Raw genomic sequence first — 25,183 nt, forward strand, 5'->3', positions numbered from 1 at the left:
TTCAAACATAAAAACATCTTTAACACAGAAATTTCAAACATAAAAAAGCTTGATGATTTAAGCAGGTTCTCACTCTTATTGAAACTTTAAACAAAAATAAATATATAAATAAAATAAAAAAAGTAAAAAACAAGACGAAATGTAAGGAAATTTTAGGATCATTAAATTACATATTTTAGATATAAAAATGCAAGAGATAAATTTAACTCAAATATTTTCTTTTCTTTTGTATTCGAATACATCATTACTTTCTTGTTTAGTATTACAATACTTGTTAATGAGTTAAAGACTTTTGTTATGTTCATATCGCAATTATCAAGATAAAACTAAAAAAATCCAAAGTAGGTTTTTGAGATAAGTGCCTTTACTAATAGCCACCATATAACTATAGCCATATGCAAGTTCTTACATGATTTGGAAATTCTCTACTATATTGTTTTTTTTTTAAATTTATTTATTTACTTCTCTACCACCAAATATTCTGTAATATGTGTTTCTTGTTCACGATTTACAAATTCAATATTATTATTTAAAGAAAATTCCTTATAAAAAGCCTACTTATGGATAGCATTACCAGAATCTTAATCATCTCCTATAATTTTTGATAAAACTTTTGATTTATTTTTTAAATATTTTGATAAGAAATTAAGTTGAATCTTGGATATTTCTAATTCTTCAAAGTTGAAATGCAATCCACATCATAAAACATTTTGTTACACTACAGAAAAAATTTTCAGCATTCTTACAACTAGGGAACATTTTTTTAAACAAGTTTGTAATCTCTATTGAAGAGTTATATGAATAGTAACCTCAAAACAATTCAAAACTCATTTTATTTCTGCATTTAAGCACCATGAAGACAATACGAATAAACAAAGAAATGATCTCTAACTACTGGGTCTACTGAGGATTTCTTGGCAATTGTGGCAACAATTCTGTCTGAAAAAAAGGGAGAGTAAACTACACAAAGAAAACAGATTGATGGTTGTCAGTGCTCTCATAATAAGATCTTTTTTCTATTAGAAATTTTAAATTCTCAAGGCAAAAAAAAAAAAAAGTCGTAAACAGTTTATGTTTTCTTTCTTAAAAAAATAAGAGGTATAGGTTTTGCCTATTTCTCAAGGGCCCAGTCAAAAATCAAACTATTTTTTTAGGGTCTGAAAGTAGCAAAATAACATTCAAGGATTTTGAAAGAATACTGTTTAAGCACAGTTCTATATTAATACACAACCTATAAATCACTGCTCTGGGATCTAAATATGGATAAAACTTTTAAAACAAAAATCTTATTTTCCAAACAACATTTATCAGAATTTACATTTACAAAAAAAGAATTAGCCAATTTTAATGTCAAAAATATAAGCATTGAAATAAAAATTATATTTGGAGCAAGATATAAATTTATGAGCAGTTATGGCTTCCAAATAATTTAATGAGGTAAGTTTAGTACCAATATTTAAAATGGTACAATAAAATAAATGTAAGCATCTAAAAATAATATACAGAAAAGCACAGTTGTTACATTTTTTATTTAAATGCCACTTCATCATTCATTCATAATAACTGCAAGGACCATGTACAGTCAGTCACAATAATCCTTGTTTATAAATATGTTGAGGTTTAAAAAAAAAAAAAAAAAAAAAAAAAGGACCACACAAATTTATTTCTATGATGCAAAGTTTTGATTATACATTTTTCCTCCTTTCTTTAAAACTTGCAAATTTACTGTCACAGTAATTATTTTTCCATTCCTATCAAAGAGAGAATGTTACCTAGATAGTAGAGGCAATAGTACCTTTTTAACCCCAGCCATTTAAATGACTATGAAGAAAAATATGAAATATTAATTTTTCTTTACCCAATTTCTTTCACAAATGTAATCGACTTAGCTGGAATATCATTAAAGAATTTTGCTAGTCAAAACTTTAGTGAAAAAAACATTCTTAACAAATTTCCATGCATAACGTTGTACTTAACATTCAAAGAAAATTGCCATATTAAATTATGGTTAATTTTTTTAATTAAAACCTATTTGCATGAACACAACACAATTAGTATAGAGATGTATAATTAGTATTCAATTTAGCCAATAAAAGTATGATTTTTTTCTTTTTTATAATAGTTTAATTTTAAAATGTATTTATTGTTTTCAAAACTATATAGTACCACTATATAGTACCACCTAAAAAAACTTTTAAAATTTCTATTTTTAAACGAATTTTTATTATAAGCATTATATCTACAACAATCATAGTCACTTAATAAAATTTCGATTCTATACTCATGTCCAAAATTAAGGTTACAACCATGTTTTTCAAGATAATTCTAAATTTCTACCATTATTATTGATAGAAATTATATTAGTTTATTGATAGAAATTATATATTTGAAGAATGGGTAGCACAATTTCAACCTCCGATTTAGAGAAAGAAGTTTAGTGTTAGTTTTTGGAGTATTAGATCGTTTACGCATCTCGGTTATTTGCCGGCAGTTCCGCGAATACTGTATTAAAACAAATAAGTTAGCTTTTTTAAAGTGAGAAAGAGTAATCATAATCATTTAGATGATTCCTTGAGACAGAGAACTCTTGACAGGTTTGAAACTGGCCAATCTCAACTTAAGATGACTCGATGTAACAAGTATTACCGAAAGTGGTATCCAGGTTATAGAATCAATTCCAAACAAGTAGTACTGTCACCAGAAAGGCTGGACAAGGCCACCACAGAGCAATGATACCAGTACAAGATCACTACTTTGCATCAAACAAAAGACATAAGTTGACAGAACTCGGATTTTTGATAATTTCTTGAAAAAGAGGATATTTGTTGTATCAAATGGCCCTCGAAGTCTCCAGATCTCCATCCTATTAAACAGGTATGGGATGGTCTAGGAAGAGCTATTCCCCTCCCAAGAGGAGCTAAAGGCCGCAATTTTGAAACAATGGGCTTTGTTGCCACAACATTTATTGACACACTCATAAACAGTATGAGAGCCCGTTGTGAGGCTTGTATAGAAATGCATGGTGGTCACACTTCATATTATACAGACTTTTCAGAAAATAAGTTTTTTATGATTTATGATTTAATACTTTTTGATATACCCTGTTTCTTAATTCACAATTAATATTTTTTCTATATCGTTTTGTTGCTATATTCTTTCTCTCATTGCAATATATATGCACCAAATTTCATGGCAACACAGTTTATCAATTTTCACAGATTTTATGCTTGTGACCTTATTTTGGGCATGAGTATATATCTTGGAAAAAAACATTTTTCTTTTCCTTTATATTCGTTTTGCATCAACTTTTTAAAAATAATGATTAATACTTTATTATGATACATTTAAAAATGCATAACACATTTTGCATGCAAAATACATTAAATTAGAGAAATGAAATTTGAGCTTACTCCATATGTACGACCGTCTTTAGTCTTAGCCACCACTGTTCCAGAACTACCCACAGCATCTAATGAAAATTTATCTGACCATTCAGAATCTCCAATCTTTAAGGAAGCCTAAATCATAATATATATATGTATATACATATATTAAAATTTTATCAATAGTTTGAGGTGAGAAGTTTAGTATTTTCAGTTTATCAAATAATGAGGGATTTAAAAAAAAACACATTTATATTACCTTTTTCTTAGCAAAAAAAGCTTTAGCTTTAAACGAAAATAAAACTGGATTAATTTCAGGTGGATGGTATATGATGTTATCATCTTCACCCTATATAAATATATATAAAAATAAAGAATATCAAAATAAATCATGTTAATAAAAAGATACAGGCACATCTAAATTAAATTACAAGAAAAATAAACATTTCATCTTTCAATTAACCAAAAAGTACACATTAATAACTTGAAAACATTTTTTTTTTTAATGTAAAAGAATTTATATTTTCACACTGCAATAAAATTCAATATATAATGAATTAGTTATGATAAAAAGTTGATATTTTTTAATGATAATTTTAAAAAAGGAAATTATAAAGGAATGCCAAAAATATGCATAGCAAAGTTTGCAATTACTCAAAAATTACATTATAATATTACATCAAATACAGAATATTTTTATAATAATTATTTAGCTATTTCCATACTTGAGGACAATTTACAAATTCAAAAGGATTTTGTTTTAATTTTGTACTTTAGCATTTCTGCAAATATATTGGATTAAAATAAATTAAAAGAAAGGGCTTTAAAAGAGGAGAAAAAAAAAAAAGATTCAGGTACAAATGCAATGAACATAAAATATTACTTGAAAAAATATTAATACAAAAATAGGTAAATTATATACAACTTTGTTAACTCCTACAAATCGAATTTACAATCCTTTATAAATTCAATAATAAACAAAAAAGTGATTCAAATTAAAAAATCAAAATATTAAAATATATTTCATCTTGCGAATGAAAATTGAGAAGCATATAAAAAAAAATAACTAATTTTTGAAATGCATTAGAATATAAATGCAATTCAATTATTACTAAATAAAGATGCAAACATTCCTTTAATAAAAACATTAGTGCACACTAATGACAATTTAAGCTTCAACATTCAAATCTGTTTGAACCACTCAAACATAAAATAAATTTTCCATTCATTGTCCTTCTTTGAAGACACACAGTGTTGTTAAATAAATCCAGAAAAATGATTACATAGTTACTAAAGCACAATCATCACAAACAAAAAAAGAATAAAGGAGATCACATTCCATTTTGATGCAATTATTTTGCTGCTTTAGATTTTATGCTTGCTTAAATCTTTTATTTACATCACTTTTTATTTTATTTATTATGCCATGAAAAGCTTTTAACAAACTGATGCCAAGTGTACCAAATATTATTTCTCAGTTTAAACAAACTTAAATATATATACACATAAACATAAAAGTGGCATGGAGTTTAAATAATAAAATGATGAATACTTTCTCTACTATTCTTTTTGTAAACATTTTTCAAAAAATTTTTATTCATAGAATGATTTTTAATATGAACATTTGTAATGACATAGAATTAATATTTGATATTTTTTCAATACTTATTTCATTCCCTGCATTCTTAAATTTTAATAATATCAAACTAATTAGTTAACTAAATAATTTTCATATTCTAATAATAGACATGCTGCTTTCATATGACAAGTTTAATTAAAAATATAGCTTTTAATAACTTTTTACAACTACATATTATTTTATTATTATCTTGCTATGATAATTACACCATTTTCTTTTAAGTATCTTATTATGATTATTGTTTTATAAGTTGTTATGTATTTAAAATATTTTTTGAAATTAAGATCTATAAAAAGCACAAAAGCATATAAAACTCTTAATACAAGTTACTATGGAACATATTACTAGTTCTCTTCTCCTTAAAGCATAAAGCTTTTGCTATTTTAGTATTTTTCTTTTGAATAATTACTGAATGGATGCTTTACTGCTGCAATGCTTTGGAATTAATATTTATTAACAAAGTCTGCTTTCCATTTCATCCTTAATCTCAACCTTCATCCAGAAGACTGCATACTTACTGCTTTCCTCCAAAATGTATTCCAAAAATTGAAAATTGTTTTACATGAAGTTGGATCACATAATTATAAAAATCAAGTCAGATATAAGAATTATTTCCTCTTTAATCACTAAATTGAAAATTTTCAATAACAATAAGACTTAAAATTCACAAAAAAATATTACACTCATTTTGCGTGACAAAAAGATGCTATCCAGCTTAATACTTTCTTAAAGTTATTCACAGAAAAATCAACTAATGTATTACAATGAAAATTCTATTGAGAAAAATACTACTTTTTTACATTGTAATACAATATGAATGACCACATCAATTTTACAATTATGAGAAAAATGCAGAAACAAAAAGTGCAAACTGCATATTTAATAACATAAAGTTATTAATAATGAATAAAAGCAGCTAAGCTGAAGTGAAAAAAAGTGCAAAGCTGTCAAATTATCATCTAACTCACAGAAGCCAAGGATTGAGTAGAAGATCCAGAATCTTCAGTATCTGACCAATTGGACAGCTTCCAGAGAACATTTAAATATAAATTAATTTCACTCAAAATAGTAAAAAAGATAATTTTTTATTAAAAAAAATAATCATGAAAAATTTAAAACTGTTGGAAATTACGCATCATTTTCACATCTGATTTTTATATGCTTTCAGCTATTTTGCATTATTATAGTCCATTTAAAAATAATAAAATGCAGCACTTTCTATTTTTGATGATCATATCAGCAATGTAGTAGTATCTTTACAAAAAAAATTTTCCTTTTTCTTTCAAGTGTTAACCAAAAGTTTGAAAAATCAATTATAACAAAAAAAGATAAATAACTAGTATTTAAATTTATTTTTAATTTTTCTAAAAAGGTTTTTGTTATTTAAGTTAATGCTCATTAACTTCAATGAATGTTTTAATTCAAATAGTTTCATTTTAATAATAAAAATTGTGTTGCATAAATATGCATTAGTTAAAACTCTGAAATAAAACTCAGCTACAAATTTTCAAAATAATGGGACAGAAAAATTTTTTATGATCCTAAATGGAATTGCTTTTTAAAATAAATTTAGTAAAAAGGAAATTATTTATTAAAATGTTCACAAATTTAAATTTTGTTATTTTTGTCAATACATAATTTAAGGGAAAAAATTTTTTCTGGGTTAATGAACAAAACAGGAATTCTAATCATTTGGTTGGTTTAAATAAAAACAAAGCCATAAAACATCATTAAACATATATGATTTAATTCTAAAAATTATGATCATAGCAGTTAATTTCACAATAAAAACTATTTTGAGAAAACATTTTTTTTTTTAGAATTATTGATATTTATTGCAAAATATTATTTCAATAAACTGCAATGTAAATAGAAAATAATCTTCCATTTATACAGAAAAGCAAAAGTAAAATAACAATGAGAAATAATACCAAATAAAATAAGATTTAATTAATGTACAATGAAGGCAAATATATATTTAAAAAATACATTTCTAATATTATTCATTAAACTGGTGACCATTTTTAAGACTTCTAGTTGCAGATGAAACTCCTTCCAAAACTTGCAAAACATCAATACCAAGTTTATAATTCCCTTTGCAGTAAAAACTGATATATTATTTTTATTGTTCATACATTAAGTAAACAGTGCAATAAAATTCATAGATTTTTAATTTACAGAGCATTATAATTAAATGTAAAATCTATAGAAACAACTGGAAATTAAGACCAATAAAAAATAAGAAATAATTACAAAAGCATTTAGAAATAATGGAAATAAAAATGCTTTCATTCATTAAAAGTTAAAGTAATTTTTTTAAAAAAAATTCCTTAGCAAAAGCAATTACAGAAGAAATTATTTAATTATCATAATTAGAATCATTTGTTAATTAAATATTTTTTGCATAACATAAATCTCATGACACAGAATATGCTTGTTACTTATAAACTCACATGAGATGAAATGTGATCATCAAAGCAGCAAGTACTGCATTTCAGCCAACAATATTTCTAAATAAGAATATTAGAAAAAATTGTGATAGTAAATACCCTAATAACAGCAGAACAAAAATGGAAAAGAAAAAAAAAGGAAATAGAAAAACATCTTTATATTTTAATACAATTTTGTACATTAATAATTTAACATTTCATGTTATTTTTATTATTATTTTTTTTCCTTTCAAGAAGTTATTGCCACTTGAAATGAGTAAATTTATTTAAATTTACTTCAATAACATTTTACTAGAGTAAATAAGAACATACAGATTTTTTTTTCAAAGCTTCAAATTACTTGATGTTTTTATATCAGTCAACATAAAAATAGGTCTAAATTATTCCTTGTGATTTCATAGGTTATAATATTATATTATAGATCAATTTAAAATTATATTTTTACAGTTTTGCATTTATCAGAACTCATTTGCTATTATATATAAATAATTTTTAAAATTTTATTTTATATAATTTCAAAAACTTCTCTCGTTGCCTATTCATAAATTTAAAAAAAAATCCCTATCTTTTATTTTTTTTTTTCTTTCACATCCATTTCAAATTGAACAGAAATGACTTAACATTCTAGAAATGGGAATGTGTGCAGTAGTAATTTGATATATAAATATCTATTAGTTTCATAACATAAGCATTTAGATATATTTATTAACAATTAAAAATGGACCAATATTTGAAGATCAAAAGTACTTTTAAAATTTTGATATTCAGAGACATGTTCTAACATAAAATTAAATTAAAGCTTTGCATGTATTAAAAATTTATCAAGCACATTTATTTAAATAGTATCTAAATAATCTCTATTTATTGTAGCATATTTTGTCTCTATTTTATTTGATTATGCACAGAATTGTTAAAACAAATTCTTATATTAAAATCAAACAATATTTATTTCTTTATATTTACATCTCAAAATGAATAAAATATTACATTATCACTGCTTTAAATTATATATTTTATTTTTCCCTACACACATATATAATTTAATGATTTTAATACTGTTTAATGATTTTAGTATTGTAAAAGCAAATTTATGTACGGAAGTTACAATCAACAATATGAAATAAAATTGTTAATAAAAATAAAATTTGTGTAATAAGCCGAAAAGCTTATACTTTCAGAAATGTATTATTAGACACATTATATAAAAAGATACATCAATTAAGCTGATTAAAAATGTTAAGGTCTTAGTGTCTCTTTATCATGAAATGGAAATTAAAAAAATAATAGCAAAATTACGTATTTAACATAATTAAACAAAAGATCACTGTTTTATTTACAATCAAAAAATTTTAAAATTAAATGAGAATATTACAAAAAAATTTAGTTTTATATAGATTTTATTTCATTACAGAAAAAAATTAATTGCAAAGAATAGAAAGTGCATGTTGAAGAGTTCAGCTTCAGAATACAAAATTTCTTGTTAATAGAGGTTAGTCAATACATAAAAAAAAGTATTACATTTCAGCTGCAGAATTAAAACTAAGAGAAACTTTAATTTCTGAAAAAAAATTAAGACTTTTCCCATTTACAGCAAACCATAGGCGAGAAAGTGAAAAAAAAGCAACAAAAATTCATGCAAAATTTAAAACTTTGAAAGTCACCTTGCGATTCTTTCCCTCAAATTTCTCGAACCCCTTCTTTGAGCGCTGCGCAGAGAAAGAAAATCAAGGTAACAAATGAATAAATATAGTCATTTGCAGCCTGAGACATTCTCAAATAGAAAGAAAAATTACACAAGAAAACTAAAAAATAAAGCTCTTTAAACAGATTTAAAATTCATTCTACAATCAACTATCACTATAAAATAGTGTGAAATGATTAATCAGTACATTCAGGAATAAGTATTGAAAGGAAAAGTAATAAAAAACAAGCATAAGGGAAAGAAATTTATTAGTAAAATAAGCTTTGTATCGTGAAAATATTTTTTAAGCTGCAAAAATGCTTTTATTAGTTTGATATTCTAAATAATCAAATTGAGAATATTTATCAGCTAAATTTATAACAACAATACAGAATATTTTTAATCTTTTAAAATTTGTTATATAGTAAGTATAGTTATATTATAAACTTCTAAAGTATGTTACTAAAGGAGAAAAATATCTATTAATATAATTAGGTCCCTTAATTAAAGAAAATTGTGAAATTTTCAAAGTGAAACAAAAATAAAATATTCTAAGAAAAAATCATTTTAAGCATGAAATATCCACCAAGAAATACTACTTAGCAATTCAGCAACTTTCTACTTTGAAATTGCACATATTTCATCTGAAAATTAAAATTATTAATATATAAATAATGGAAATAAATTCCAATAAATTTCATTCATTGAAACTAGGAAATATCCACTATTTTGTCTAAATAGTTAAGCAGTAAAAATGCAAAATTCAATCAAGATTCATTACTTAATTGAAGGATTGTTAAAAAAAATTACACATTAAATCAAAATTATGTGTATAAATTTTCAAAAAACATTATTGATATATCAGAATACTTACTTTGATCACTATAATCATATTCTAAAGAGAACTCAAGATAGTGATTCTTTTACACACGCACAAAAATAAAATAATAGGCAAAATAGAAAAGTAACTTGGTTGAAATATTTAAAGAATTTATACTTAACTTTTTTTTTATCTACAGTAAACAATGCATAACAGATAAGTATGCACAAGAACTATATTTTGATCAGAATAATGAATTTAAAACAATACCAATAAACACAAACATAATTATAGAGAATTACAAAGTCATACAGACACTTTGAAAATTCAATTACTCTTTTATGAATATAAACTATCTAAGCATGGTAAACTTACTGAAGAAGCTTTATAACTTCATAGAAGCTGACAACTCTTTATTGAAACTATGCTGATACCATATAAAAAATATACAGTCAGTCAATCTATGTGTGACTCAGCAGCCAATTTCTTAACCTTTATGGATAAGCATGACTTCCAGTTGTAAAAATGGGCAAAATGATGTAAAATATATTAAAATGGCCTAAAATAGTGATATTAGGTCTAATAACTGTTTATTTTATTTGCAAAAGTATGAAACTTTTTTTGCTCCAAATGACTATTATAATCGAAACTAATCTGGCTATTATAACCAAAATAAAATTAGATGTAATTTGTTCAGAATTACATTTATTAATTCAAATAACAAAATAAAAGTATTTATTATTTTTTTCAACAGAATGTATATGCTATCTATCTCTCATGGTTTAAAAATTAGCTTTCGGACACAATTAGAATAGACACTCAGCATATACAATTAATACTGATAATAAAATTCACTACATTAAGCTTTATATCAATTATATCTTGTTTTACATTTTTAGTGGGAAAAAGGCACTGAAGAATGGCATTGAATGGAATTGAAAGGCAGGTAAGGATAACAGCAAACCATATGGCATCCCATTTCCAAATTTCTGAACCAGATTGTTAAAAAGAATGTTTTGTAAACAAAAATCTACCTAATTTGGGAAATTTAAGCAAATATTGTAGGTTTAAAATATCTGAATAATTAATTTTAAAACCATGCATATAAACTCCATCTAAGCATGGCCAACTTAAGCAAACAATGAAGAAGTTTTTACATCTACAAGGAAATTAACAATCATTTATTTAAGCTATGCTTATTATATTTTATTCTTTTATTTCTTATAAAGATATACAAAATAAAATATATATCAAATATGTCTCATGCTGTTCAGCTATATTTTAAAAAAATGTAATTATGTTTAAAAAATGACCCCCTTCCCCTTTTAGTGATTTGCAGTATTTGCTACATTTTTAGAAAGTAATAACATCAAAAATCTTTTATTTCCCAAGAATTTTTTTTTTATTTTATGAATTAAAATCTTAAAAATTAAATACACACTGAAGTTATGTTTTATTATAGATAAGCATGAGCAAATGGTTATTAACTATTTACATATTTTTGTTATATATTTGTTTTTCATTTTTGTATAGTAAAATTCATGTGCATGTGCGATTAAAAAATGTTTTATAAATATCACCTAAACATGTGGTGTTTAATCTCCAAAAGTATTTTCTACTTCAAAAACCAGCTCCCATGAAAAATCAAGCAGCAACAACTCTATAGTCTATGCTTAAATTTTGCATCATATTGATTGAGTGGCTGTCTTAATGAAAAAGGAAAAAGCTAAAAATGTTTACTTGATTTAAAACTATATCTAAATAAATTTTAACAAAAAATTTTAAAATTACGAATTTAATCTATGGAATCTTTTAAGGAGAAAAATCCATGTTACTTAAAAGGACACTTTTCATAAAATAATATTCAGAATATTTAAAATAAATAAAACTACACTTCCACCTTTTTTTGTTACAAATATTTATATGACTGATATTAATCACAATGGTGCAAAGTCCATCATTTTCCAGGCAGAGAAGAAAAATACCTTTTGAAACTATAAAATAGAACTTTAAAAAAATGCAGTACTTACCCTGTATGTCAACAGCATACCAGTTTTATTAATCATACAAAATGGAGCATACAACTGCATAACACATGAGCCTTTAATTTTTTGCACATGCATTCCTAACTCCTACAACATAAAAAAAAAGTATATTAATTTTGATAATTTGAGAAAATTTCAATAAACTCTCATTATAAAATAAGTGAAAATAACCTTAGAGAAAGGTCTATTATCCAAATGAATATTTTCACATTTGCAAGACAACAAATAATGGCAATAATAAACATAGTAATAAATGTCTGAATATTTTAATTACAATCAACTGTTTAGGATTTCATGATTTTCATTTCTTTACTGCTTAAAGTAACAAGGCTATAATACATTCATACAGATAATTAACATTTCAGAAATCAATACAAAATATTCAACATTAATGGAACAATTTTAATCATATAAATGCAAATAACATCTGATATGCACTGAAAGAGTATCCATACTTCAGATTGTATTTAGTGTATTTTACAAGGAAAAAAATACAAGAAAAATATCAATTTATTTATAAGTTATATAAGGAAGTAACTTTATAAATAAAATTATATCATAAATAATTCATAAACTTTTTTGTATTATCATTTATATAATAAATGTACCCTGTTAACTTTATGGAGTGTGTTTCTAATAGGGTTCCACTCAAATCCAGAAAAAAATATCTATGTTTTCGCTGTACATATATGCAATATAAAAGGAAATGTGCGCACAGCATTCATATGCATATTATATAAAGAAAATGTTTATATTTGCAACAATTTCATTTGCAATGCTGCTTTACGACTGTTGAAATCATTTTATTTTTATTTCTTCTGAACTTTTTTCTGCTTTACTAAAGCTTCATAATACATTGCACATGTCAATTTAGTACACTAAAGCAAGTCTTAACATTTAAAATGCCTTCATAAAAACTTATGACATCATAATTAATTCTAAGACTAATTAAAGAATCTACTCTCAGATTTTTAACAATCATATTCTTGTTGATATTAAATCCACTTTCCACAGTCGCATTGTTATGTATCAATACAAGAATTATTTTACAATATCCCAAAAATTAGGAAATTCTTTTGACTTCAAAATGTTAGAATAGAAATAATTTAAACAATTTTTTCATTAAACGAATCAAGGCATTCTTTATTTTCAGTTTTTAGTTTTTTCCCCAATTCAATTTTAAATAGGATCTTTGCATATTCTGAAGATGCCTTGGAATGACGAAATTGAAGCAAATCAACCATTCATTTTTCACATAATGCATTGCCCTTCAATAAGAGCAGATTTTAAAACAGCAAAATTTTTAGACGTTTTCAAATATATATATATATTTACATTATTTTTTACAAATACAAAACCCTCCATTAAAAAGCCCCTCTTTTCCATTTTCAGTAACTCCACTATTAATGAAGTAGTTTTTAGTTACAATTCCAATACCAGTACTTTCCCTATTTCAGGTTTTTATCATCATCAAGCTTTATCAAAAATAAGCTGTCTAAAGTTTTTTTTTTTTTTTTTTTCTTTTTTGATTATGATTCTTTTGACAATATTTTTCATTAACTGTTTAACAAGAATGAAAAGATTTTCATATTAGAAAGTGATCGTGAAAGACAAGTGAACCATTTTTTGAGATGTCTGAAATTTTTTAAGAAACGGCTGAAGAATATTAGTAATATAAGAAAGATTGATTTTGACTAATTATAGCCAAAATTAATTTATCATGAGAAGCATTATTATATTATCATTCCTTAAAGATATAAGTGAATTTTTCTTACTGAAATCTATATATATCTTTATGCTGTCAATAACTTCTACAGCATGTTTGCAAATACTGACAATTTACCCAGTGGGTAGAACAAAACTTTAATGAAATTTAGAAGAACCTATAATTTCCAGTAAACCAGCACATCTAGCCTGGCTATCTTTAAATATTTTCTACACATTTCTCCAAGAGTAACATCTACTTTCCATCTAGAAGATTTATGTTCATACTGAAATATTACATAGATTATGTGTAGTTGCCAAGTACCTAGATCTAAAATTTTCCACTCATTTTTACAAGACAATTTTTCTTTGATATGATCTAAAAATTTTTAATTTACATTTGGTCTATCTGTACTAATTTGTAAAAGTAGCTGTATGTCCAAACATGATATAATGTCTTTGAAATTCTAAGCAGTTCTTGTGGAGTGGTATGATTTAAAAATACTGAATTCCATTATATTTGGGGACTGACTCTATTGATTGATTCATATCAGTAGCTTACAATAAGGTCCATTTGGCATTTTTGAGAAATGCAGTTCAAAAGCTTCATCAAAGCATATTACAAATTATTCATAGTTTAAAAATTTCTTAAGATATTGTTAAAAAATGGAGCTATTATGTAACAAATAATGTATGACATTTTTGCATGCCTTAATATGCAATTTTTTTTGGGGGGGGGGGAGGCTATTTCACTATCAAATAGCAAATGTTAAAATATTTAAGATATATAATTGAATGCATTAAAGGACAAATGTGATGCAACAAGTTTTAAAAGTTCAGCTTTACATGACTGTTCTTGAACCAAAAAGTTTGAAATCAACATATTTTCGGACATCGAATTTGTTGCTTACGGATTTAACATAACTTCTTTTCCTGCATTCCTTTTCGATAAAAAATCCAATATCTATGATGATTTTTTTTAACTGACATATAGTTTAATATGTTTTTTACTTTTAGTGTAACTAGTAAGTGCAAACTTCCCCTTTTACTAAAGCTTAATATCTTCTTACAAAGCGAGCAGTATGCGGCAAAACAAATTTTGTGGAACTTTTCTAATCCATTCAGCAAAAACTGAAATAACATTTTCATCCATCCAATCTGGATTAAACACGGATTTGGGGCATCTCATTATTTAAAAATATTTCCCAAACCTCTGAATAAGCTCAGAATTTCTCAAATAATAAACAAACCATTCAATAAACTCACAGGTGAGCAAATAAACACTACCACAATGCTTCCACAGATTGAATGTTGCTACACCCGCCAGAGAAATTCATTCTATTCTCTCACTCAGTCTCATTAGCTACAATTCGGGAATCTAATAGGAAAATAACTGCCTCTCAAAATGATTGAATCTTTGCAGAAAAAAAGAGGAGCAAAAATTACTTGTCTCGATTACAAAAACTTGAATTGTGCAGTTTCATTTTTGGAACAACTATCTAATATATTTTATTCTTGTATGTTTAGATATTGGCATCTTTTTTAGAAGAAAAAAAAATTTAGGAAAATTAAAATTATATGTACTTTCCCGGTTTTAATGGAAATTTTTAAATTACCCTGCATTTTCCCTGTTTTTCACAAATTTTTCAATATCTTGTATTTTCCCCCATTTTTCCAGTGCCATGGCAACGCTGTTCTAATAAATACTCTAGCATATGAAATTCTTTTTATAATGTGATAATGACAACAAATAATGGATATATTTAGAACACAAAACAAAGATCAATGTGAAAATATAAACAGATTTTTAAAAAAATCATGAAAATATTGAAAAAAATGTATGAAAATATTTTATTGATTATGTTGACAATGATAAAAATTTTTCTTTTGCTTTAATTTATAAGAAAAAAAATAACTTAATTGTTTAAGGCCTTAATAATATAAGACTATTAAAATTTCAAGACTAAAAATATTTTGCAGAAATAGACCAAGTTACATAAAATATTTAATTGAAAAGTTTAGAAAGCATTAATCTCACAGAATTAGATGATCATTACAAGAAAAAGTTTTAATAGAAAAGTTTAGCAGCTATTAATAAATAATTGCAAGCAGAAAAATAAATTAGTGAAAAAGATACTTTTTGGAAATACTTTCATTTTATTTATTAAAATCAAATCAACTAAAAAAAATGATATCCCATTAGAATAGAAAACATTTTCTAAATATTAAAAGGTAATAACAAGGATTATTGATAAAACTCTAACATTATTTTAACAAATTTCAGAATATAACTTTTATTTAAAGATATCTTTTAAGGGATATTTATTTAGCTTACAGACAATTAGCATACATTTAAAAAAATATATTAAATTTTAAAATTAAGCAATATAAAATGGAAATAATATACAAAATGCTGATGGTTTATGCCTTTGCAAAAACAGCAATACTTTAATATTAGCATCGTACTTACCAAATACAGTGTTTTATCACTAGATGGAGATTCAAATGGCCAAATGCTTAATTCATCCATTTCTTTCTTTAATACTTTAAAACAAGACCAATTCCTATCCAAATAATTGTTCAGCTAATAAAAGAAATACGATTCATATAATTATTAATATTTTTTTCAATTAATTACAATTCAATATTTTTTTCAACAATATTAGCACTGAAATATGTTGTCTTCATTTATCAAGGTTTTATAATTTAATACTTAAAAATAAAAAAACTTTCACATCTGCATATTACAAGAATAGAAAATCTTTCCATAATCATAAAATGTATAAATATGAATAGTAAATAAAATTTTTATTGTCATAAAATATTAATGAACTGAATCAATCACAATTTAACTAAAGCTTTTGCTTGAGTATGTACTTCATATTATTTTAAACATTATTGCAAAACTTATACAAAAAATAAGCATAACATTCTAAATATAAATCTGACTTTTGAAAAAAAAAATGACAAATGATTTTATTTTATAAAGACAGTAAAAATCATATATATATATATGAAAACAAAACCTACTCTGATTTCTAGTCCAATTTTATCTAAATCCACAGCCCATAAATCACTACTTTCTCCCTCAGCCAGCTTATAATCTTCATTAACCCCCTGAAAAATAATATATTCAGTTGTTAAATATTGTAGTTTCATCTAATAAATGAAATAATATTTAACATCGAATTTAATATAATTACAGTAATAACAATATAATATACATTCTTATCTAATTTCAAATTTATTACTCTTTATTATTTATAGATTCATATACTTGTTTGATCTTTATATAGTTCTGCAATTTATCACTGCTTAAATTAATTCAAGTGCATATAAAAATTTCAGAGTTACTCCTTTAATTTTATGAAAACGAGAAGACTGCTCAGCCCATATACATGATTTCCCTCAAAACAGAGACTTTAGGTAACATGTAACTCCAATCTGATAATGTAAAATTCTAGATAACTTGCAACAACCTTTTGTTCGAGTATCATATATATAGTTAAAATAATTGGCAAAACAGACAAAAAAATCAATTCCCCCCAAATATAAACACTGTACCAATTTTTCTATTTCTTATGAAATTAATTTCATATTCATATCTCACCAATGATCCCCTTCTATCAATCATTATCCATTTCTGAGGGAAATTTCAAAAGCATTTTTTATAGCACTTCCTCTAAGTAAAAAAACATTGACATAGTTCTGAGTCAAAACAACTAAACAAAATATTTAATACACCAAATTCTGCCAACTTTTATTTCATATGAAAGCTTATGACGTCTAGATATAAAATGGTTGACGTAACTATATAGTACCATTAATATAGTTGCTGATTGTGCCAATTAGTTCACAATTATAATTCATTCAGTTTAAATCAATGAGATTTGATTAAGTATAATTTATTACAACATAAGGAACTACAACATATATTTGTACCTATATAGTTGTACAATAATGATAGATCATACTGTTTATTAACCTATAACTCAAAGTGGCAAAATTTTCAAGTTGAAAACAAAAATTAAAATGGTCACATTACTAAGGTTGATGGACCTGTTAAAGTTCATTTTATAATTGCTCTTGAAACGACGAGAGAGAAAGTAAAGACAAGTGATGACAGATTTGAGGGAGGGATGGAGATCAAGAATGTTCAAATGATAAAAATTCAAAATCAGCACAATGGTTGTGAAACTATGCCACAAGTTTTCTCCATTGATAATGTATTTTTTTAAATTTCTGTCACAAATGGAAGATGGCATACGACCATTGATGATGCATCAAAAGATCATGTACTTTCATATGAAAACAAAAATTGGCAAAATCGAACCAATATTTGGGGATGGGAGACTAATACATAGCTACTTTGATTAAATAACGATTTAAATGTAAAATCATATTAAACTTCAATTCAGAAGCAATTTTTCAGTAGTTATTGTCATATAATAGAAGGAGAATTGCAATATGACAAAAAAAAAAAATCTAATTATAACAGGTGCTTAAATCTGGAACAATCTAATAACAAGAAAGTTTATTTTCATCCTACCTGCATGGAATAATTAATTGGATAGAGAAGAAGATTTCTTAATACAACAGTAGGAGTTATATTTAACTTGTAAAGTGAGCTAGCCATTGTTTTACGATTTGTTTCTTCATAATAGATACGTTCAGCCTCTCCTGCAACCTACAAAAAACACCAAAATAAACATTTATAATATAGTACTGAGTTTCCCATCTTACATGAATTAAAAATGTAAAATATCTTACACTCATATAAAAGGGCTTTCCAGGACCTTTCTTATCCTTACAATGAACAATTTTTTGTGTGGATGGATCATCTGTTAAATCTCTCCACACAAAAGGTGGCAAAGAGAGAGTGTATCTGAAAAATAAAGTTATAAAACACATGAAAAAAAATACAAAGTATATTACCTACAAGATATTAATATGATTAAGTGATTTAAAATGCTTCAGAATGAAAGAAATTTCCCAATAAATGGGAGCATAATAAGAAGTTTCTAAGAGCAAAAATTAATTAATTCAAAATCAAGGAAATTCCCAAACAGTGGATAATAAAAACATTCAATAATAAAAATATTTGATTTACAATAAGAGAAATTTCAAAGAAAATATGGAACATTATAATAACTTTTAAAGGCCAAAAAAAAGTCTAATTTAAAAATAGGAAATTACATGTTTTATCCTATAAAATATGAAAAAATCCTGGATAAAGTTAAACATTGTTCTTAAAAAAAGATATTTCTACTGAAAGAAGCCCAAATAATAGAAAATCTTTAAAAACTTAAAAAATTTAAACAAATTTCAAGTTTAACCAAACAGACATGAAAAATAAATTACATGCACAAATTTTTACAATACAAGCAAAATTATAATGTTATTAATCAACACAATAATAAATATTTAAAAACATCAAATTTTTAGAGGCTTACGAAGAATCAAGGTGTTTTGGCTTAAAAAATAGTTCACTAGTAGATGTATAAACTGCATGTAAAGGAATATATTCTGTTTTATTTGGATCAGCACAGCAGCACCATTCTAGTTCATTCAGAGATGGCTTCATGAAGTAAATATCAATAGGTACAGAAAAATGATTATGAACCTGCAAAAAATAAGGACAGTTTTTTAAACAATTTAGCACTGTTTTATAACTAATCAATATTTAGTTATTAGTGAAAACTTCTAAAGATCAGCTGACAAAATTATAAGTAACAAATTTTACGTTAATGGCTTCAAAGAAAGATCAAATACCAACATTTAATAATATTTTATTTTAAAGAAATCTCCATTTATTCTTACATTATTTTTGCCTTTTATCTATTAAGATACTCAACATTTCATTACTAGATAATCAAAATCACACAGTGGTAATTATCACAAAAAATTTGAATGAACATCTCAAAATCTTTTCACAATTGTGACATTTTTTTAATTTTAAAATAAGGATCAGATCTGCAAAATCCTGTATGTAACATTATTCTTTCTCTTAATAGCTGAAAAGAAATATTAAAAATATTTAAGAAGTTATTAAGTACAACTTTATCCATTTTTGAATAATCAATGAATATTATTAAACAACAATTTGAGTAAAAAGATGTAAATGCAATTTCAATTTACTGCTAACCATATTAGCATACTGTCTAATATTGGTTACCAAGACATCAGTAGCAGTTCTTACAAATATTATATTTAATGTAGTATCAACAAATTACTGAAGAATAAATATTTCCAAATATTATTCAAAATTATTTAACAAATATTTATTATTACCTAATTATACTAATAATATAATTTTTATTTAAAAAATCATACAACACAATTTTGTTGATCAAACAAATTATTTGTTTAAAAAATTTAGTCCCCCCCCCCCTTTATTAAATAGCAAAACATTTGCTTTTTAAAAAATCATCATTGCTTAATTTAACAACAGAATAAACTCCATGTACATGTTTGTTATAAGGAGCATTTCTAGTATTTTCATGTTCATGAGGGAATAAGATTTTGTACGTTTTCTCTAGACATGTTAACAATTCTTTCACTATCAGCGGCATTATTGTGACCAAGGATTTGGAAAGTGGATATGTTTGGCTGGTTTCTTTTTTCTTTTTCTTGTAATTTTCCTCAGTTTATCATTATATTTTCATAATTCTCTAGTTTTCACATAACTTAATAGCAATTGCAGAGATTCTGTAGAGGTTGCACGATATACATTAGTAATATTTTGATACTGATTATAGCTATATACGCAATCAATTTTTCAGTAGAAATATGTTGACAGTCAAAGTTTTGTTAAATAAGAGATCAAACTCTATACATTTCAAGTAAATAAGTAGTCAAGAAGTAGATTATAATAAAAAGTCAAAAAGCAGATTACTTTCAACTGATTGGTTTGCATCAATTTAATAACCCTCATAATAATCATCAGAGTTTTATGATGATTTGAAATTTTTATTACAAAAAGATTTCTGCAGTACTAAATAGTAGATTTATGTTTCCATCTTAATGAGATTAAGTTGTATCATATGTATGGCAACAATTAAAATTAAACTCAAGGTCATAGAAATTAGTATGAAAAATTTTGAAATTGTATGAAAAAACTAAAATAAACCTTACTTGTAGAATTGAATGAAATGTTATAAATTTGGACCCATAAAGTGATAGTATAGAAATAACAAATCCCCATCTATTTCCAGGATAAGTAATTCGAGGCAGTTGAAAGAAACGTTTATCCGTGCAAGCAACAGATATTCTTCTTTCAACAGTCATATCTTCTTCATTTATCTGCAATGATAAATAAAATAACAATAATAAAGCCATTTATATACATTCTAGCATTTAAAATATTTAGTGATATCATAAAAATTTATTTTATTATTGAATGCTCATATTTAAAATTCTCTTTAATTAAATTAAAAATCACAAAATATAAATAAAAATTTTATTCTTGGACCTTTTGATTCAAATTAGAATTCAAAATCGAAATCTATTAATATGTAAAATAAGTATATAAAAAAGTATTATAATATATATAAGCAAAAATATAAATACATGTGTTTATTTAAATGGCAACAGGCATTCTGGACTTTTTATTTTGCATATATCAAATACTTATACACTATCTGAATTATGTATATTGCATGCAGTGCTACAATTACCTCCCAAATTGGCTGAAATTGAGAATTCTTTATGCAATATAATCAAATAGTCTACTACAGTAATCATCATAAAAATCTAACAAACTTCTTGTTTAGGCAGAATATATGATGTCAAACAAAAGGAGTTTTGAAGTTTTTGACTGAACTATGCATGATTTCGAAAATAACAGAAAAATTATGTATGGAATTTAATTCAATTCTACCTGTCATTTCAACAGCAGAAGATGAATTTCAATGAGTGCCTGAAAAGCCAAGAACTTAAATAATACATAAAAACCTTATTACTTAACAAACAAGTGCTGGTACTTAGAGATATCCCTTATGAAAACTTCGCATGACAATTGCTTGGCCTGTATGATAGAAGACTCACTCCAAAAAAAGAGCCTTAAATTTAGTCTCTAGTTCATCTAATTTTAAATATCAATGATCTCTTTGAAAGAATTAAAGCAAAATGTTTCCCCAGAAATTTAAGAGGAGTTTAAGAACAACAATGACTTTATGAACTCATTATTTTAACTTTCAAGGGTGAAAATGTTACTAAAATAAATCAGTTGTCCTTAAAGCATAGTCTGGAAATTTTATTACATATGAAACTGTGTATGCTATGATGGATGAAGAACATTCATTTTGCTATCTTATAAAATTTTTAAGTTCTTTTAATCTACCTAGCATCATACAAATCGAATATAAAACTTGGTTTGCCCATCATGTACTCATAAATTTATATTTGCTTAAATTATGTAAATGTGGCTGAAAATGAGCAGACTTATGTCCAACATAATTCAAGCAACTTTTTTTAAAGAACTTTTATGTTTTCCTCATTCCTGTTTATCCCAAGAAATATGCTGCTTTTATGAAACAACACTTTTGATTTCAAGTTTGTTTGTTCCTTTAAACAACTTGCACATGCATGTCTCCTCTCAGACACAATTCAAAAAGGTGCAACATTTTGATGCTTTAAAGTTACTGATTTCAATCTAAAAATTCCACTATTCTTGTGTGTCCAATTATCACCAGATATTCTAAAGCGACAGCTTCAAGTAATCTTTGCATATACATGCTAAAAGTGAGAATAAAAATGTTATTTATCCAAATTTGTTATACAGTAGTAAATAATTTAGGTATTATTACTTAAAACTGAGAATTCTAAAAAAGTTTTAAAGGGGTAAAAATAAGAGTTGAAAATTACATGATGTAAAAGTGCGTGTATTTTGCTTTTCCCCTTCATATATTATAGAACTAATAAATTTGGTGGAGCCACAAGTACAATAGTTAATTTATAAAGTAAGATTGAATACTCCTACCATTATATTAAAGAAGGTTTCATCTTTAGCATCTTGTTTCTTTAAAACTGATAAACGGTTATAAGCAGTAGTACTACTAGAAGTATATGTTAAATGTAAAGGCGGGCATCCTGACTCCAGTTTCACACAGCTGTAATCTTTGCTTTCATCAAGAATCTAAAAGCAAACAAAAAATAATTTATTTAATCTCAAAATAGATAGCTGAAACATTCAGATATTAAAAGTAAAACATAATCGAAAATTAACCTGAAAAATTCCATTACTCAGGATAATGTTGATAGGGATACCTAGATAGTTATTAACATGAAAAGGGGAATATGGTTCAGGTGGTTTCTTTCCCACAGCTTTATTAACTGCTTCTTGAAATGCCTGAAAAATAACATTTATTTTATATTTTGTTTATATAATTTAGTTTTAACTTACCTTTTCAAGATATTTAAATAAAAGGAATACTAATAAATATTTATTCATATACCTGTCCTAGATTTGTCAGAACATCCAAGCAAGCTTTACTAACAGTCATTTCAAGAACATCTTGGGCAACAATCTGAATTGACATTTGAGGAGGTTCAAAAACTACTTCTTCAGATTCCTCCTCTTCAGTACTTAATTCTAATGCATCATGTCCTTTTGATATCTTAAAAAAAAAAGATTTTTGTTAAAAATAACAGGAAGAACTATTAGATATTTTTATATAAACGATTCTCAAATTAAAAAATAATAATAAACTTTTACCTCCATCATTAATTCCCATGAGCGATGGCCTTTGGATGTTTCAATTGGTTCAATTAAGGGTTCCCAAACAGCAATTTTCTCATTGTAATATGACATTTCAAGGCTGAATGAACTTCCAATATATATCTAAAATAAATTTTAAAAAATGAATGAAGCAATTTTCAAAAAGCAGTTTTTCTTGTAAAACTCTTGAAATCTAAATCCAAAATTATACTATTAAATGAATTAAATTATTAAGCAATTAAGTCAATTAATCTAAAATTTTCTATTATACTTGAACAAACTTTTTTTAAAATCTTTTTTGCATGAGTGATATTAAAGTAGAAAAACTCAAACACAAATATAAAATTTTCAAATCAAACAGAAATCTTCCCAGTCTGTTTATCATAATTATTATTGTGTAAATTTTTTTTAACAAGTAAATACAATTAATTTACTTAAATGGCTATAGTTGGAATGTCATGTGATTTAAATTTTTTAAAAACTGAAATTATTAATTTCAGAATAAGTTTATCTTTAGATTAATTTATATTTAATATTACTATCCTTGATTTCAAAAAAACATATTTTGATATAAAAGATTGTAATGTATCATTAATGTTAAAGCAATTTATCAAAAAAAAAGGCATATTTTTATTTCTTGCAAACATTCTCAAAAGATCCTTCTGAAAACACCGAGACTAAAACAACCATTAACTAGAAACATTACAGTACAAAGCAAAATTCATAGTAAAATTTCAACATACTCAAAAAAATATTCATCATAAAAACAAGATTAGAGTAGCAGCAATACTGTAGCAGTCAAATTTGTAGAAATTCTCAACACATAAAAATCTTAAGTGAGGATTGACTTTCATACTATAAGTTTCTGAGAAAGACTACTATGAGGAGGTTATAGCTATACTCACTTAAATAAATGAAAATCTTTCCAAACTACAGTGCTAAATGATACAATTTTTTCTTATTTGTGAACAAAAAAAAATGAACATAAATATATTTGATCATATCAATAAAAAATAAACCATTTAAAATATAATATCAAAAACCAAATTGCTACTACTTACATTGCTTGCCCAATCACGAATATCAGCTTGAAAAGATGATTCCATGAGCAGCATAGGAACAGTGCGTGTACCCACACCAGCTTCTATTGTTATGACAACTTTTCTCATAGTAAAGAGCATCTATCAATAAACAGCATAGTATTTGCTCTTAAATTTATAAGAAAAATAAATAGTCTTTTAGTGATAATAGCAAATAAAAACTCTAAATTGCCAAATACATTCGAATATGTTATTGAGAAAAGTAGTTTCCTTATCATATTCTGGTAATAATCTAAGAAGTTTTTTAGGAAATTACACAATATTATCTGAAAAGGTAAAGTTTATAAAATAAATTTCTTAATTTACATAAAATTCAACAATTTAATGAAACAGCTTTGTCTAGATAGAATTTACCTTAAAAAACATTTTTAAATAATTTTTAAACTTAATTCAGATGCCATCGTTTTAAAATTCTCATTAAAACAAAACAAAAAAAATGAAAATTTCAAAAATGTCTACAACTTTATCAACACAACTCTTTCAAAATTATTGATTTGAATGAAAAATCATGTAACCAATATTTAAAAATATAGCAGTATATACTTTTATGACAGGATGTTAAGGAAATATGGATCATAAGATTCTAACAATAAAATTAGGATAGGCACTTAATAAATGTGTGAAGCTGATGACTATATTATAC

The 25,183-nt window shown here is 25.0% G+C and overlaps 1 protein-coding gene across 7 annotated transcripts in view; it reads right to left on the bottom strand.

Moving 5' to 3' along the window:
• Nucleotides 1–25,183, bottom strand: part of LOC129977637 (intermembrane lipid transfer protein Vps13-like) — a 123,223-nt gene that overhangs the window by 31,019 nt on the left and 67,021 nt on the right. For 4 of the 7 annotated variants that reach the window (XM_056090576.1, XM_056090575.1, XM_056090577.1 and 1 more), the window contains 16 exons: nt 24,502–24,621; nt 23,438–23,563; nt 23,178–23,339; nt 22,949–23,071; nt 22,703–22,858; nt 20,857–21,024; nt 19,176–19,345; nt 18,493–18,607; nt 18,272–18,409; nt 16,753–16,839; nt 16,193–16,306; nt 12,004–12,105; nt 9,134–9,178; nt 7,476–7,532; nt 3,643–3,732; nt 3,411–3,518 (listed from right to left, as the gene is read on the bottom strand). In XM_056090576.1, the coding sequence (XP_055946551.1) occupies nt 3,411–3,518; nt 3,643–3,732; nt 7,476–7,532; nt 9,134–9,178; nt 12,004–12,105; nt 16,193–16,306; nt 16,753–16,839; nt 18,272–18,409; nt 18,493–18,607; nt 19,176–19,345; nt 20,857–21,024; nt 22,703–22,858; nt 22,949–23,071; nt 23,178–23,339; nt 23,438–23,563; nt 24,502–24,621 (1,881 nt within the window). Of the gene's footprint in view, nt 1–3,410; nt 3,519–3,642; nt 3,733–5,990; nt 6,048–7,475; nt 7,533–9,133; nt 9,179–12,003; nt 12,106–16,192; nt 16,307–16,752; nt 16,840–18,271; nt 18,410–18,492; nt 18,608–19,175; nt 19,346–20,856; nt 21,025–22,702; nt 22,859–22,948; nt 23,072–23,177; nt 23,340–23,437; nt 23,564–24,501; nt 24,622–25,183 lie in introns of all 7 variants that reach the window. The other 3 variants (XM_056090574.1, XM_056090578.1, XM_056090579.1) reach the window with 3 other exon arrangements.

This window comes from Argiope bruennichi, chromosome 1, assembly GCF_947563725.1.
Source record: "Argiope bruennichi chromosome 1, qqArgBrue1.1, whole genome shotgun sequence".
NCBI classification, from domain to species: domain Eukaryota; kingdom Metazoa; phylum Arthropoda; class Arachnida; order Araneae; family Araneidae; genus Argiope; species Argiope bruennichi.